The sequence below is a fragment of the Anopheles ziemanni genome, chromosome 3, assembly GCF_943734765.1.
Source record: "Anopheles ziemanni chromosome 3, idAnoZiCoDA_A2_x.2, whole genome shotgun sequence".
Taxonomy (NCBI): domain Eukaryota; kingdom Metazoa; phylum Arthropoda; class Insecta; order Diptera; family Culicidae; genus Anopheles; species Anopheles ziemanni.
In genome coordinates this window covers 74,840,558-74,858,346 of record NC_080706.1, presented here as the reverse complement: position 1 = coordinate 74,858,346, position 17,789 = coordinate 74,840,558, and the positions used below count along the sequence as shown (strand labels likewise).

The following is a 17,789-nucleotide window of genomic DNA, read 5'->3' as shown; positions in this document are numbered from 1 at the left end:
AGACAACAACTCTTAACATTCATGGGAGGGTGAGTGAACTTACGGTATGTGCACGGGATACTTGGGGCCAAGCAGCTTGCTACCCTCCCAGAAGCAGTCCAGCGGCGTGATGATCGCGCACGGGATGACGTTCTCGAAGATCTGCTCGATGAAGTGCGTGTCGAAGCTGGGAATGTTGGGCGAGTAGCACATATCCTTTAGGCTCCACGTAATATCGTACATGTGCACCGTCACCGATATCGCCTTCCGCACCACCTCCAGGTGCGTCAGCAGAGCGTCCGCGTGCAGTATCGACGCGTCCATGTCCTTCGGCGTCTGTATGAGTAGCTGGTGCGTCGACGAGTCCATCTCGCCGAGCGATTTCTGCGTGTACGCCAGCTCGTGCTCGAGCGGCCCGCCCTCCTGTATCCACAGCTGGTGCACCTTCGAATGCACCGTGGCCGACTTCAGCCCGACGCAGAACGTGCTCAGCACCAGTATCGCCACGAATAACACCTTGCCGGCGTGCTTCTGTATCGAACAGCCGAGATTGTACAGATAGGACTGGAACAGCGATCGCATGTACACTGCTGACCGTCTCCCCCGTGCTTTGCCCTGGGGATTGAGAAACAGAAGTAAACAGGTTAAACAACAAGTAATAAGTATTGTTGGTGGAGCTGTCTATCTTCTAGCTATATAAATATTCTATTCTATAAATTATAAAACTTGCCATGTACTGTTGTATGGCAAAAGGTTGTACGATCTCATATTGCATACAATTATTCTTCCCCAGTGTGTTTGAAAACAAAAATTTATTAGAACACTCCTCAAGAACTTGAAGTTCTCTACGAAGACGACGACATTGTTCGTATGAGTATCAATTGCTTGTGCGATCAGATTCTATATAGCGCGATTCCCTTTACTCTTCACGATAGAAGAAAATCTCCAGCTTGCCAGGTGACGTTTCATTGGATCAATTTCTTCATCTTGAATTTCGTGGTTTACTAAACCGCATGACGTGGACAAAAAGGCCACTTCCCACGGAAGCTGCCTCTCCACAGAGTGACACTTATGGGCGCTGCGGTCGTGTAGGTTAATTGACTTCGTTTCGCACACATGCGAAGTCTAATTGAGCGTTAAATCTGAACTACCGCATCTGCGCCACCGTCCCACACAAGCAGAGGCTGCATTTTTTAGGCTTCCTAACCACTTCTGTAGACCTCCGCTTTCCAAGGCTTGGAGAGTGTCTGTAAATGGTTTCATCGTGACCGTGTCCCCTGTACGGCGGTGGTGGTCTCGAATTGCAGCGTACCGTGCTTTTGGTTACTCAGCCGGAAAATCGTACCACGTCGTATCACCCATTTCCTTAGCTCCCCCCGCCCGGGTTCAAGCTGGCAGGGGCCCGATCGGGTTACCCAACATGCAATTCCAACAGGACAAACCCAACAGCTGCACTGCTCGGTGCCCGGTGGTCCATCCTCCTGCCGTGTCGGAGCGATTACGCTCATCTCCAACCTATTCGGAAGTGTTGCCCAGCGAGTGAACTCACGACGGGAACTTTAAGCAACCAACCAACCAACCAACCAAAACGACAGGGTCCCGGAGGACTGAAGGAAACTGATCGGTATTGAGTTACGGAAAGATTTCGCTCGCGACCACCCGGAGCCGGGTCCAACGAATCGCTTAGTTTTTGGAGACACACCGAGATTGAAGGGAATGCGAAACTGGAACAGGTACAATTTTGGGAGCACAGTGATTCGTCCTCTCCCAAAAGGACAACATCTGGGAAGCGTGCGGTTTTGCAAACCCGTCAACGGATGAAAGATCAATCGAATAGACATATGTCGGCAGGGATTTTTTTGCTTCCTTAATCGCCTTAATTTTTTTTAAATTTCTAACATGGCGCTGTGTCGAGCGAATAGAGAGAAACAGGTTTGATCCGTGCATGCGTAATTCTGGAAGCGAATTTACCGAGATAGGATTTAACCGGAGGTTGCTGGTTCTCACGATATGTAGCGTTTTGGAAGGGTCTATTGACAGGCTGGCGTTTGTTTCGGTAGCAGGTTACGATTCAGGATATAAATGTCATTAGACTCGTCTGCTGGTTTTAGAAATTAAATCTCCCAGAAACTTCTTCTCCCAGTTTTGTTAGATTGAATAGACTCAATATCAAGAGCTTAAAAAATTGTTTTCTTAAATCTCGAATAGTTTAAAATGCTTGGAATGTACCTCACAATTTGGAAACATCGAATAAGTCAGGTGAAAGCATCAGCAAATGGTTAGGAGTGAAATTTACAAATACTTTCGTGGGATTGCTAACTCCCATGTTCATACGGGATTTGACATCCCAAAACCCAAGATTACTGGCACTAAACCTTGATGAACCACTCGTCATTTCATCACATTTCACACCATTACGGTCTCTCTCCCAAATCCCCTCCCGGGGGACCTTTCACCATCGTACCAAAAACAAAGTTTTTCGTGCAAATCTCCCACGAGCGGCTTTCTGAACTAAGGCCGGCTCTAAGGGAAAAGGGCGCCTGTGAACGTCTTAATTAAAACAAATGTTTACGTCTTAATCTCTTCCTCGTGGCGCTGTGGAATGCCCGTCCCGTCGCCGCCGATCAATCACGAACGGCAATCATCGTACGCCTCTCTGTGCGGCTTTTGCGCTGGGAAAAGTCATGGGAAACGTAACGGCCGGCTCGCAACCGGTTCATCGTGATGGAGCGGCATGGAACTCTACGCAATCACAGACGCACGCGGAAGATTAATCGAATTAATCCCGCCTCGTCAAAGGAGCGCGACCGACCGCCTGTCGAACGGACGAGTTGCCATTTGGGAGAAAGCAAGTGACTAGAGGAGAGAGATAGCTATTGGTTGGGAAGGGTTGGAGACATCACAAAAAACACTAGACTGAGTTGGATTGTAAGTAAAATATAGCCGCGGGCAGAAAAAGGAATAGTCCACCCGAGTCGGGCCGAGGGATCGACATGAATGATGGTGAATGGGAAATGGAGGACCTGAATGTCCGATCATATGGCAGGTATGATCTAACACACGCTGGTGTTCCTTCACGTGCTGTTCGGCACGGTAAGTATCGCAGAACATATGTTCGTTTTATTCAGGAGGTAGTTTGGAAACATAGAGAGCTGTGTTGATCACCCGGAATCGATACGGCACAACGCCGAAACATGCCGGTGGAGAACCAGGTCCGCTATATGGCGCATTGTGTTTAGGTTCACCGATCGGACGTGAGATGAATACGACTCGAGTTGGCTTGTGGGTTTTCCCATGAATGGACCTCACCCCATTTCCTCCCCAAAAAAAAGGTTGCAAGTTGAATACGGTTAAAGATGGTACGAGATAAACCACGGATTATCACCACGGGTTCGCCGGTTGCAGGCACCGGAAATAACAACTTACGTCTGTGCCCTTCCAAGACCACCACCGGTTCCTACGTCCATTTACCGGTTTCAGAGCTGTAGCTTTCCTTTCAGCTGTTTCTTCGTTTCAATTTCCACTCCCAACGCGCAGGGCAGAGTGTTGAGTGAAGACTCACAACTCGCGAGAATGGATGAAGTTCTATGAATGAAGGTAAGGAAATGCTAACACCAAGTACAATCCATCGCAACCACGGATGGATGGTAAATGGAGTTGTTATTTGTACGCAGACTGAAACATAATTGCCGATTCAAGTACGTTGTTCAACCGCCTTTCGTTCCCTTCGCTCTGAAACCGGATCTTCAGAGATTAAATGACCCGGTAGGTGGTCCCGGTTTCTCTAGAGTAGGCCTACAATGGTGGTGTTTCCCCTCGCCACTAATGGGGCATTAATTACCCACAATGTAGCGTATGCTTACGGCTCATTAACATTGTCCTGTACTATGGCCCCCGAACGACATTTTAATGTGCTGTGCTCTACATTTCCCCCTGTCAGCAGCTGTAAGACCATGCCACCATCGTATAATATATTACATTGCTTTGAACCAAACAGAGATCTAACACTGGGTTCATTCCGCCCGTAAACGGATTCCTCCGATCCAAACCGTTCCTTTTCCGATAAGTTCCAGTTCCCGTTTAACGAGCCTTTGACAGCTTATTCCGCTAGCATTCCGGCTTTGTGTTTAAGGAACGCTTGCCTTTCGTGTGTCATTGTGCTTGTTGTTCATAAGTTTTATTGTTTTAAATTAGTTTGGAAGTTGAAATTTGTGTTAGTTCTCGGTAGTTTTCGTGCGTAGGAAATCGAATATGGTCATCACTCATTCAACGGGTGCTTCACAGTTCCTTGGCTCACTGGGAATAGCACAAGATGAGGAACGGTCAATGAAACTTTTTATGGTAACTCATGCAAACATCTGCTACACAGATGAAAGAAACAAAACCAACAGTCCACTGCAACGTTGCAATGTACATAAATAGCCACATATGCCAGCCCATGGTCAATGGAGCGACCGATTTCAGAGAACTCCGCTAGCAAAACATCCGCCATCTGCTGCCGTGCTCTAACAAATCGCGCCAGATTCCTCGTAAATCACACACTCGTTACGCGCTGCGAGTGTTTTGGCAGCCGGCCGGAATGCGGCCACTTCAGAGGAACGACGAGATAGATGGGGACCCTTTTTTCGAATGGGACGCAAAATGACAGCCATCTTTCAGCGCTATCTTCGCGACAGTTCCTTTGAAGTTGTCTGCGATACACTGCGAATGCGGAGAAGCTGTTTTGTAATGCCATGTTTTCCATGCGATAGGGACAAGCGAACTTGGATGTGGCAAGAGAAGTTAATCTTCACACAGCACGGTAATGTGAAACTGAAGACGGATACGGGTTGTTTTTCCACTGCCGTTTAACGACTTCCTCCATTCCAGGAAGTAACTACCCAAAAAAAAACACGCCCCGCCGCCTTTCGCCGAGGATCTCTTCTACCGCGTGTGAGAGAGCTCTAAAATGTAAATCACTAAAATGTCTGCCGAATGCCAAACGTTCGGCTTCTTCGATTTGCCCTTTCCTGCGGAACGTTCTACCAACGGCATACGACTCCACTATACCGCGCAACAGCTTTACGATGCGGCCGACGGTGGTGGCTTCCGAGAGCGTAGCTGGACTGCCATCACCAGGAGTGCCCAAAGATCGATGTTGCAGATTGCAGCCCGCTGAGATAATAAATGATCTTTGCCAATCCGTTTCCAGTTCGGCTCACCTTACTTTTTTGTTTTCGGTTTCTTTTTTTCGTTCGTGCCTTTTCGGACGTTCTTGTTGATTTGTTGCTTTCTTCAAAGATCATTTCGAGCGTTTACCTTCCCGAAGGATGCGGCGCGATCCTAATGGAGACATCGAAACCGATCCCACAACAGATGGTAAAAAGATCGGAGCGGCCAACACTAGCGTGAGCCGTCATTTACGAGCGATGATCTTTAGGCTCCACCACGTCAATCGACCACCCCCGAGAGAGAGAGGCGATGTCCAGCGATCCCCCATTCCCCGGCGGGTTGGAGATCGCTGCTTATGAAGATGTTTATGCTCGACCTCGAACATTTCATCCGCGTGGTTGGGCAGATACGATAGCTTGCGAGTGTTGCTTTGCTTTCAGTTTCGATAGCTCGATCCATTCAAACGAAGGAACTGGGTTTGTCCGGGGCCGCTTTAATAATGATGCTCGCTGCTCTTGAATGTATTTTTTTACGAGTCTCATCGGAACACTCCGCAGATACCGTCGAATCGCAGCCACCGAGATGCCATAAGCTGAAGCGCGCTTACAACACTTTTATGAGCTCGAAAGCCTACCCGGCGGGAGGTCCGCCGCAGATAAGCATGCACGGGCGCTTCGGGAAAGCAGGTCCAAGCCGTCTGTGCTGCAGCGCGACCTTCACCAGCCGCGCCGGACGACCACCTTGGTTGATGATTTCTATTCTCCGCCACGCGCCCTCCGCGTCCCACTCATGCTCTAATAGACCCATTCCGGGGACCCATTGGGTACCTAGTCGGCCTATCAACCAGCGGAACCATTAAGAGAAACAAACGCTCCCAAGCCCGATTTCGAGCCCACCCTGGGAGGAACCCTATATCCGGGAGAACTCCAACGTCTGGGAGTATCGTGGACTTTCGGATCCCTTCCTCTTTGGTTGGATCTTAAAGCGGTTCATGTTGCTTCAACCCAACACGAAACACATTTGAAGTCATGTTAGAAGTTGACTCACAGTATCTCCATCGTATTTCCGCTTCTAATCCCTGTCGAAGGTCGAACCCTGATGTCGGTCCACCTAAGCATTCCGTTCTCTACATGTTGTTGCTTTACGATTATTGCCAGAGAGTGTTCTAGTCTCCCGTGCCCTTCGCCAGCCTTCCGAAGACCACCTTGAAGGTGACCGGGCTCTCACCCGGACGCCTATCTTTACCGGTCGTGATGATTTCCTCCCTAGGAATGCATCATCCCTGGTGGTGGAATAATGTCCGACGGTGAAACCAATCGTGGCGATGGAGATGCCGTACATTCCGGTGCATTGTAAATCAATCGCAATCGCATTCGAGAGTGCTAGAGAATCTAAGGACAAAAGGGCATACCGTCGTAGCCAGCCAAGTGTCCGTGCATAACTTTAATCGATTTATGCCCCGAACTCCCACCGAGCAGGAGGACACCAGGGAGAGTGACCGGACGAGCAACCTTCCCCGTTGGGTTTATTGGCACTCGTTTTTTCAGCACATCGACTTCGAAGCCCCATGTAGAACAACTTGATTGCCCTCGCACAATCAACGGTTGGTCCTTTATGATCTCCAGTCGCCATTTTTCCAGCCCGATGTTGTAGTTGATGAGTGCGAAACATCGCATCCCTAAAACGCACGCTGCTACCTGCCCCGGATCAAGGACGGCGGAGAAGTCAACATCTTAACAAGGACCACATTCTGCCAGCTTGTTGGTTGGAAAACAAATCACCGGGTGGGATTGTTCGCATTCCATGGCAACCTTGGGTTCCGTCTACTTTCATCCTCGTTTAAGACCCTCGGGACAGGATTACGATCCCAAATCCTATCGTAAATCCGATTGTATCCTTGACAGTGGCAATTCATTGCAGACGCACCGAAACAACCTTCCGAAGGACAACTGTATCCTGAGGTACACCCCAACCAGAACAACAACAATAACTGAGTAGCGGAAAAAGGAAACAGGGTTAATATGAAAGACCTTCAACGTACAGTCCTTGAGGCAAGTTCTGCGATGCACTTACACGCTACCAGAGGAGGAGATATAAGAAATTTTATTACATTTCGAAAAATTACTTCATTCTGGCCATACAAAAGTTGCTTGCCTCGGGCACTCAAAGGTATTACCATTCTTTTATTGCTAATTAATACATCCGACGAGCTTCTAACGAACAGTTGGAGGACGGGTCTATGCAAGTACCTCAAGGAACAAAACAGAACGAACGCCTAAGCGCCGAAAGCGATTTCAAAACACAAATCATTTCCCAACGTTCCGAAAATGGCAGCATTTGAGGTCGGCATCGGGTCGACGGCTACGCTCTCTTCCTCTGCCGGTATAATTTGTAAACCGACAGAATCCACGAACCGTCGAGGGTTCTCCCGCTTCCGACGAGGGTGGGAGAGTTAGGCACAAAATTAGGCAGCATGGTTGGGTACGCGCGGTTCCCCGGGCACCATGTTGAATGATTTATTGCAAAATTATTGGAAACCCAAAACCGGAGCAAGCGGAAAACCAATTTTAAGCTCAAACCAAACCATTTTACCTTCTACTCGCAGGACGGAGAAGGACGACGCCAGCAAATAACAAAGATGAGACGTGGGGTAGAAAAAGCTTAGCCAAGTTTGGAATTTTGCGTTTAGAATGTGCCTTCAAGCTTCCATTTCGGCATTTGTGTGCCTTGACCGGCAGGCTAAAGGCGTGTTGTTGTACTGCCCAAGCTCACGACTAACGAGCAGATGTGTGCCCACGGAATTCCCGATTGTGTTCGCCTGATTGGGGCTCTCAGGTTTTGTGGCTGCAGACGGACCGCAAACCGATTGCCTTCAGGGAACTGAAACAACGTACATTCCACTGATTTCGGGAGTTGTAAGGGGTAAATCGTACGTATAGCATCTTCATTACCTCCAGTCGTGAGCTGACCTTGTGCTCTCTGGTATTTCCTGGGAATGGGGATAGGCATTTTTGTCAATGAACTGTTGGTTTTACGTGGGTGTATGATTTGAATCTCTGAAGCAGTCGATGTGAAACAATACGTGCTAGTTCGCAAGATGAATCTTTCTAGGACTGTTGAATGTTAGATGATCCGTTTCCACAGTCAAATAACTTGTGGAGTGTTCAAAATGGTAGGTCGATTAGACGTGTGATCAGGTTTTGTGCTCTATATTGTTATGTTAGTTATATTCGCTTGGTTATCGAACCAGTGGCGTTATTTTGGAGGCGAGTATGTATTCCTTCCGACGATCAGATATTTTGATCTCCACAGATACAGATACAGATTACGATTGAATTCTTGAACAATAGAGAGGCATTCAAATTTGTTTAGAAAATTTTAGAGCTAGCTATGTCGAAAGGAACTAAACGTCGTTACCAAAACGCACCAGATTCGATCTTCCACTACCGTCTGGTGCGTAACGAAGTCCTACCAGATTGAGCCCATGTTATTAGCAACAGGTTCGAGGCAGATGATCGGTACCTTCGGTCCAATCCTTCCGCGTACAGAGGAGGAGGTATCCGTGTGAAAACCTGGAGCAAAAAGAACTTCCCCCGTAGGAGATCAGAAAGATCGCCCCGTGGTCTCTTTTGCCGCTTGGCAGCGATTGGACTCGGTTTCAGCGTCGGGACAACTTCATCAACATCGGCCACCATCGTGAGGCAGCGTCTCACGTCGACGATGGCTTCGTCGGTGGCGCGAGCGAAGATCAAAAGATGGAGGAACGACAGAGAGGACACGAGAAGAAAAAATAACCTCACCGAAGGAAAGTTGATTTGGTTTGGGAAAATTATAGTGAACCGGTTACCCGAGCTCCCCCCAATCGCTCCCAACGCTGCAAATGCCCCTCCGGAGGCTGGTACCCTCGGGGGAGAAGACGTAAGTAAGACATCGACATCAGGTGTGCCTCTTCCACCTTCCTGCTTCCCCATCTTCACCACCATCAGCGGTCTCGAGAGACCCCCCCGGTGCCGGTTTGCTGTGGCGTGGACGTGCGTGCTCGGCGTGTGGCTGTTGGGGGCTCTTTGATTCAGCAGTTCAGCTTTTTTTTCGTCTTTCTCCGCCGAAGGCCCGGTCTTTGGAATCCAACCAACACACCGGCCTACCGGCTTCCTGCGCCGGACAGTTCCAGGAAATTGTGTCAAATTCTAGGAAATTAAGGAAATTTATGCTTCTTACCTAGCAATTAGCTATCTCTTGGGGTTTCATCCGCTCTCCCCCTTCGACCCCTGACGGTGGGAACTCTTGCCGGACGCCCATATGCATGGCGCGTACACGCACGACAACCCCCTGTCTTCCTCGAAGGCACAGGCGTTGCGTTTGCTTCCGTCCGTCCTTTTCCTTCGCTTGACTCATATTTTACCCGCCAGTACATGACATCGATCTTATCATGCTCGACGTCCGCGACGTTGGAACCATGGTCACATTTACATAGCGGATTGTCCCAAGAATCGAGATATTGAAGCAGATGTTGCCTTAAAAATACACTTCTCTCCCAGCGTTACGCTTTTACATGTGGTTCCACTGAACTTCTGATTCTAAACCGAAACTATCGTATCGAAAACGTCAAAATAATATCCAACTTCAAAGAGAAGATACACAAAGTCAAGATAATAAACAACATGAGAATATCGAGGTACTTTGATGCGACTGAAGTTTTCTTGTGCTGAAAAAAACAAAAGATGAAAGAAATGGCAGCAGAAAACCATCTTGAATTGATTCAACGCTTTCTTGGATTTGTTTCACCATCTTCAGACCTGCTTTTTTCATATGCTTGACGTTTCCTAGAACTTCGCATAGTTCACAGATCTTTCGCATATGGAGAACAGAAAAAAGAAATAGAAATTTTAGAATAAGTAACACCATCTCACGACATTACCATCCCAGCACCGGAGAACATGTTTTTACATTCCGTTTCTATGTACGTGTTTTTCTACCTCTCTGCTACATCCACAAAATATGGCCAAACACCCAAACAGACCCTTCCCGGGAAGTGACGGAAAATTGAAATGAAATTCCAGCGAAATACGAAGGGAAGCTTGCGGAACGGGTGGTCGAAAACTGTCCAAGCCCGGTTTTCCCCCCGGGGACTTTGCGACCCTTCTCATGCCCTTCCCACAACCGTTAGAGGGTCGTCGAGAGGGAGAGAGAAAACAACACAATGCACCCTCCGGAACGGAACGAATGCAAAGTCCGGCATACCGAAGGACGCTACTCGATCGCCGAGGTCGGTGTTTCTTATCCTTCACAGCGGGCAAGTGCTTTGAAGAAGACATCATGCTGGAGGTCTGGAGAGAAAAAGGAGCGAATTTCTCAGAAGGAAAAAAACAACTTGCCAGAAAAAGCAGATGTTACCGAATGTCAGGAAGTGTCGAACAAAAAGTTCAACCGAAATCCGGAGCTCGAAACTCCGGTGCGTTCGTTTGCGCTCGGATGATGTCTTCATTCCACGGCGGATAATGTAGGGCGATCATCGCCGAACGTGGGTTTTCGGCGAAGATGAAGTAAATGACGATGGTGATGATGATGATGATGATGATGTAACGCTAGAACCACCCAGCTCAAACCTTCAACGTAGGCATTAGAAGCGATTGCGACTGAGAGAACGCCCCGACGACGCCCTAATCGATCGGAGTCGGTCGCCGCTTGCGGTAAACCTCTAAATTTCTTGCCCTTCGTTCCTTCTCCCTGCTTTCCTCAAGCTCAGGCGATGATCTCGACATATCTACAAAAAAGATGTCTACCAGCCCGATCGTAACTAATGAAGGCGGGCGCGTCCGGCTAGCCAGATCTTGGAGGTAGTTTATTTTTCACCAACTCCGCGGAGGCGCCTACAGGGCCGAACCCAAGGCACCGTGTTTCCAGAGCCGGACCCACCGCCGGCGAACCGTTGGAGGAGGTCCCGGTTTCCGAGCGCACCGCTGGCCGCCTTTAAATTATGTTCCGATAATTTCTTAATATAATTTTCTTCCATTCTCTGCTGCGGTTGGTCCTTCGCCTTCGGTTCGAACAGCCAGAAGCCAGCGTCATAATTCGACCGAGGAGGAGGGAGTTCCTCAACATCCAAACGTGCCCGGTTTGTGCGTGCCTTCCTTCACGGCGTCATTCAGATTCCTTGCGGTCCACGGGTTCTTCTTCAAAAAAAAATAACATAAACCAGAAAACCACCCAACTCCCAACACGGCCGCTTGGTTGCCGCCAAACGCGCACATCATTCATGCTGGCGTCTCATAATTTTTCCCTTCCGTTCCAACGGATAATTATGCGGTCGGCCAAATTTGGATGCCTTCGCTTTAGCTTCGCCGCGGCCCACCTCCCAACCACCCCATGGGCAGTGGATTCCCCAAGACGTGCCCGGTCAAGCAACGCGCTGGTGGGTTTGCGGTGCGGAGCAAATGTCTCTATTAGCCAGAGCAATTGGCAACGAATTAGTGTAAAGAACTCGGCGGCACCAACGGCTCGCAAGAGGATCAATTTCAGAAGAAATTGTTCGCCTAAAATGGCACTTATTGTTAGCAAAATTGTTACACGTTTGCAAGTCGTTTAAATAAACGTTCCTGAAGACGCGCCAGCGCAACGGCTTGCGTGACACTCTTGATTCTTCTATGGAAAAGGCAAATCGAATTAAACTAAAAACAATCCCAAATAAACAAAATTAATCTCTACCTGCAAGAAACTATTAATAAAAATACAAACATCAAACATAACGCTATAGGCAAATCCACAAACGTAATGAGAATGATGAAAGAAAGCAGGAAAATTTCAAAATGCTCATAAAATTAGAAGCAAAATCAATACTTAATAATACAAAACAAAAAATCACTGTAAGAAAAAAACCAACCAAAACTGCATTGCACGGACACCAATCCCGCAAATTGTTAAGTCAGTAGAGAAAAAGACGTGCCCGGCTGTGAGTGTGAGTAAAAGCAGCTTTTGCCAATGAAATGGAAAATAAAATCATAGTAGAAATTTTTTGAAACAAATTCGAATTAAGGAATTGAATCTGCGATTCCCAAAAAAAGGGTTCAAATTCGAAAAGGTTAGAGTTTTAAACAAAGTGTAAATGAGCGGTTAAATCAGTAATTTCTATTCGTCACAGTTTATATGAGTAGGGGATTCAAATCCCTCAGATTAAAACATTTATAGCGCCTAAGAGCTCACTGTCATAGTATTAGTATTTGGGTATAGTATTAGGAACTCTTTAGCTCACTCATTAATTCTTTTGCGATTCGAATCTCTGACTTACAATCCAGAACTTTTATTCCCATCTCTACTCGCGCTCATGATTTGAATGGCACGAAGAAAGATTATTTACGTGCGACTGTTTACTTCGCTTCTGGCCAGCTGACGGCATCTTCCCGCTCCGTTGGATCCCCCAACCCCCCTCTCCCCATTCCTCCCCCACACAAGGAATGGTTAATTGCCAGCAGCTGACCGTCATCGGCGAACGTGTTATTAGCTTGAGCGCAGTTGGAGCGAAATTTATCGCTCGATGTTGCGCTCGTGTTCTCCCGGTGGGCGGATGTTGCGACAAGCACGGACGCGACCGGCGGCAAATGGGAGGCACGAAAACATTGTTGATTTTCTCGCTGACCCTATTTCCATCGGCCTGCTCATTTGGCCCCCAACCGGAAACAGCCGGGCAGACGGCAAACGATCGCCAAGGCAGGCAACAACACTTGATCGTGAACACGTTTGAAATGTCACATTTTACAAAAACCAACCGTCAACTCAACACGTCGCGGTGTTATGTTTGCCGTACATTCCCGATCGTGCGCTAAAGTTTGTTTTCCACGCCACGCCATTTCGAACGAAACCAAACCGGAAGCAGTTGAAATTTATCGGTTATGATGAAAAACAAACGTTGGCAATCATCTTGTCTGATGGGCTTGTGTTGTCAAATTTGACAACACGAAACATATCCCAGAGGGATTCTGCTTCCGGGTGCGATCACATTTCAAATCTGTCAGCTTGTTCAAAATTTCATCATGTGCTGAAAAGAAAAACATAGGCGCAGGTTTATTGACAAAAAATAATATACGATAAAAAATGACGACCAGCCAGAAGTGAACGCGAAGAAATTGTGTTCCTAAAATAAACCAACTGTACAAAGAAAACAATTTTGGTTATTTTAAGCAGATGCTGGTTTTTTCAAATGAACAAAAATATTTTTAACTAAAGCCGAACCCCTTGGATATATCCAGCTTCCCTTTCCGCGCCTTTCCAGGAGGATGCGCGCAAGAGACTAATTAATATGTCACCGAGATTGATGAAGATTCTCACATTTCCCTTTGCAGACCCGGGAAAGAAATACGCATTTCACCGGTTGGTTTCGTTAGCGTAAAAGGCTGAAATCGATAGCAAGGGGAATAATAGAAATAGTCCGCGGGGAAACCGAGAGGAGCCTCACGTCGTCACGTTACATCCGCGGGTATTTCCTGTTTCTTCGAGCAACACCGACCGGTTTCCTTCCTGTTCGTTGTCTGCTGGTAACGATGATGATGATACCACCTTCGGAGGAAAACTTCCAACTTGATGGTTGAAACCGACGACGTGCTTAAGCGTTTCATTGCACACCGCTTTATGCACCGCACGTGGTGATTAAAAGGATGGTTTTAAAGGTACGCAAACGCTTTGTTGTTTGCAGACAAAAACGGGAAAATGTAAAACCTCAACGCACGCAAGCAGGAATCAATTTTCATGCGGGTCAGTTCTGCTCATTGAGGCCGAGGTTTTATTTTCGTTGATGTTGAAAATATTATCTATATATATAAAATTCTTGTGTCACGGTGTTGGTGTTTGAATCTCTCCTAAACGGCTATACCATTTTTAATCAAAGTTTTTTCACATGTTTCGTAGGTGTGAGAATAGGTTTTTAACTAGATCTCACGTCTGGAACCTACATACTTTTTTAATTAGTTACGATTTTCTATCGTCGTATATTGGTTTGTTTGTTTACATTCAGCAATGACACATGAAGAATAATCTAAACTCGCAAGTATAAACGGCCACAGCAGCATGCCTTTTCGCAGAGTGTCTTGAGTTGATTTCGAACAAATCGTTATTTTTCAATAACAAGAACAATCTTTGTTATTTGTCGGTAATAATAACAGATTTTGGTACCTATGACATATGAGTGAATGTAATCCGTCTAAGCAAAAACATGCAAACGTCGAAGTGTTAAATATTAAAATACAAAACTAAGGCTAGAATTCATACATCATATATTTTCATTGATCCAGTTTGCAACTTCCGCGAAGCTGTAAGTTATCCGACAGAGTTTTTGAGCTCTTTAATTTTTGGCAGAGCATGACACCTAAAGGATGAACAATAAAAATGTGTAGTCAAAAACCAAATATTTTCATCAGTTCAACCGAGCCAGCTAGTTTAATAATAATTTTCAAGTCCCTCTCCTACCGGCACAGCATAATTATGCTGCAGTTGATGTTGGAAGATGAACCAAGGCCAATCGTTTACGTCCCTATTTCTCTTCCCTTGGACCATTTCCCCCCCCCCTTTTCTCGACATTCAGCAGCAACATCCGTTTCGTTTTCATCATTAGCGGACGGCAAAAGTGCAGCATTCGCTACAAAGTAAAGCGTTCGTCGAAAAACCAACACAAGATCGGTCCCAGGGGGCACCACGGCGAGCCGTCCGTCAAATGCTCGCAAACGATCCTCCGTGGTTTTGCCCGCTGACGGCTCGACGCCGGAAAGAAATGCTGTTTTTGGGTCGACGGAATCAAGGGGTTAAAAAATGCGTTTGAGAAAGAAAAAAAGCATCCCATCCCGCCATTGGTAAATCATGTTGAGAGCTCAATTTCGCTGTCGCCTCCCTCGGACGAAATCCACCCGAGGGGAGCAGCCAACCTACGCGGCCCGAAAACGGCTACCCGCCACACGATCGCGTGTTTGGTGTTGGAGTTTGGGTTTTTTTTTCTTCCCTTCCATCCGTCATTCGTGTGGGTCGCCGAAGCAAACATGCGCCACACGACAATGTTGCCACAGCAACATCGCAGAACCGGGGAACCGGGGAGGGGTGGGGGGAATTATGTTTTTGGAACAATTTTTGCCCCAAACCCTGCCCTGGAGAGTCGCGGTTGTTCTCGCGGGTTCGGCAAGATTTATCGGCCAAATCGGGCGCGCATTTCACGGGTTGTTGTCTAGGTTGGCTTCAATTTATTTCTTATTTTTAGCTCGGTGGGTTTTGGGTTGGCTTGCCTTCGCCTCGAAACCGGGGGTCTCAATTTTCGTGGGATTAGAAAAGCGGGATATAAATTTTATTAGATTAAGCCCACACTCGGTGTCACAACAAAACCGTCGCAACGACGACGACGACGGAGGGCGAGAGATTCGAATGGAGACAACAAGCAAGCAAGCACCAATGTCCACCTTTACCGGTTTGGAGAACCTTGCCGCGCCCGCTTGCTTCCACCCCACGGCGATCGATAATGTTCCGCCGCGCTCGGGCGAGGAAAGGAACTCCCAACAGGACCACACCGGGGTCGGAGTATAAAGTTTCGTAAGCACCGAAGAACATCGAAGCGCAACCATTTCGACCCACTCGTTCCCATTTCCGTGCGCTTCAATGAGCGGATTATCATCGGCGGCCTCCAATGTGGGAGAGGGGGAGGGGGGAAAAGGGGCAGGATTTCCATACCGATTTCCGGCATTCGTGGGGAGGAAAATCGTAATCGAAAGCGATGCGCACGCTGACCACACACAGACCTCCCCCCCATCGGTTTGGGCCCCGGGAGGAAGGGAAAGGAAAAGAAAATCCGCTCCGCTCCGCTCCCTCCGACCCACACCCTCGAGATGCGGACGACTATACCCCGGCGACGGCGCGACCATAAATTATGACACATTTAATCTTTTACCCATCGGTGAGCAACAATTTATGAGCCTACATTCATAGACGATCGGTGGGACGAGCAGGGGGGAAGCGTACGATCCGTGGCGAGAATGTTGGGTGGTTGTGGTGACCGCCCGCTCTAAATTGGACATCAATGGTCGGGGAATTTCCTGGAAGGTCTGACGCTCGAAAAGATAATAATTGCCGGTAAATTGTACGCCTAACAAGCGCGAGCTCGTTATCTTGCGAAGAGGGAGGTTACCGGTTGAGGTGAGGCAGTTCTTTCAATCCTTTAACAAATTTATCACCTAACGTTTAGTTGTTATATTCAATACACCCACAATATTGATCTAATGGTCATATTTAAATCGATCAGGAGATAAACATAGAATTAGAAAAATACGCAATCCCAAGAGAATGTGAACTTGCCTTAAACCGTTCCCAAAAATTGTGCCGGTTAAGAAAGGCTGGAGAAAATAGTTGCGTGTAACTCTTTACTTTACAGCTAAATTTGATTTGAATAATATTCATAAAAAAAAATTTCCGAAATTACTAGCAATAATGATTGTATTAACTAAAATAACAAAATGGCAAAAATTATGCATTTTTATGGTATGCTGTTTTACAACAAGTGTAGAAAGTGTACATACTTATTTTATTTGAGTTAGTACAACTGAGTTTCAATTATAAAGATTAAATAATTCTATCATAACATAGTGATCAAACAAATATTCAACAACATATGCAGTGCTTAAGCTTAATGTGTTCAGAAGGCACGGTTCAATATTGGTCAAGTTTTTAGTATGAACAAAACTGCATACACAACAAATATTGCATTATAAGAACATTTAGATCTCAAACTAAATGCTTTAATCCACTCAATTCGAATAATATGATCTCTAGTGTATAGAAAGCATAAAAATCAAAGACGAAATATAATAAATTCGTAGAAGAAGTATAAAATCACTTACATGTTAAAGAATCTTAATATCGCCAAAGGAAATAGATTTATTTCTAAGAATTAAAAACATATAAAACTTGACAATAATCTACATTTTCATTACTTACATGGAAATCCCCTTTATACGCAAAACACAAATCAAACTACCTCGCCGGTCGTAAAGCATACGCTTAATTGGGAATAAATTTAAACTAAACTATCCGTCTGTAGCGAACAAAACAATAAACTGGTAGCGACGACGAGGATGGCGCCTAGCAATAATCATCTCATTCGGGTCGGAGTGTATCTAACACATGCTGATATTTGATGACCATTTTGATGTCGGTCGAAAGTCAACGGTAATGAGAACGAACCGCGGTACTTGAGATTTGTGAGTGGGAAGAAGACAGAGGAGAAGATGACGTCCTCGGGGCGAATGCAAATAAAGATCAATCGATCGAGATTGCTCTGTGCGATCTGTCAACACAGGCTCGCAATGTAGAATAAGAGGGATGTTCATAATTTTGTTGTCGATGATGATGATGATGATGATGATGATGGTCACTTATTAAACGATAGGTTTCTACCAACGGGGACACCCTCATATAAAAGTTCTTCACTTGGTAGCACTCCTCTTTACAATCCACCCGTTGACAGGAGCCACTTTGTGAGTGTTTGGCTTTTTGCATGCAAAATTTATGTAAATCTTCTCCGATAGCGCCATTCGCCTCGATCGTCTACCCCCCTCACGTCGTAGAGTCGCTTTTTTCGTCGACCTTCCTTAACCTCGACTTCTTTCGTTTTACTCACGTTTTCTTCTCGAAATGAA

The 17,789-nt window shown here is 46.6% G+C and overlaps 1 protein-coding gene across 1 annotated transcript in view; it reads right to left on the bottom strand.

Annotated features, from left to right (window-relative positions):
- The window catches only part of LOC131288804 (protein patched), a 40,940-nt gene that overhangs the window by 5,182 nt on the left and 17,969 nt on the right, over positions 1 to 17,789 (bottom strand). The window contains exon 2 of the mRNA XM_058317979.1: positions 44 to 594. Within this exon, the coding sequence (XP_058173962.1) occupies positions 44 to 594 (551 nt within the window). The remainder of the gene's footprint in view (positions 1 to 43; positions 595 to 17,789) is intronic.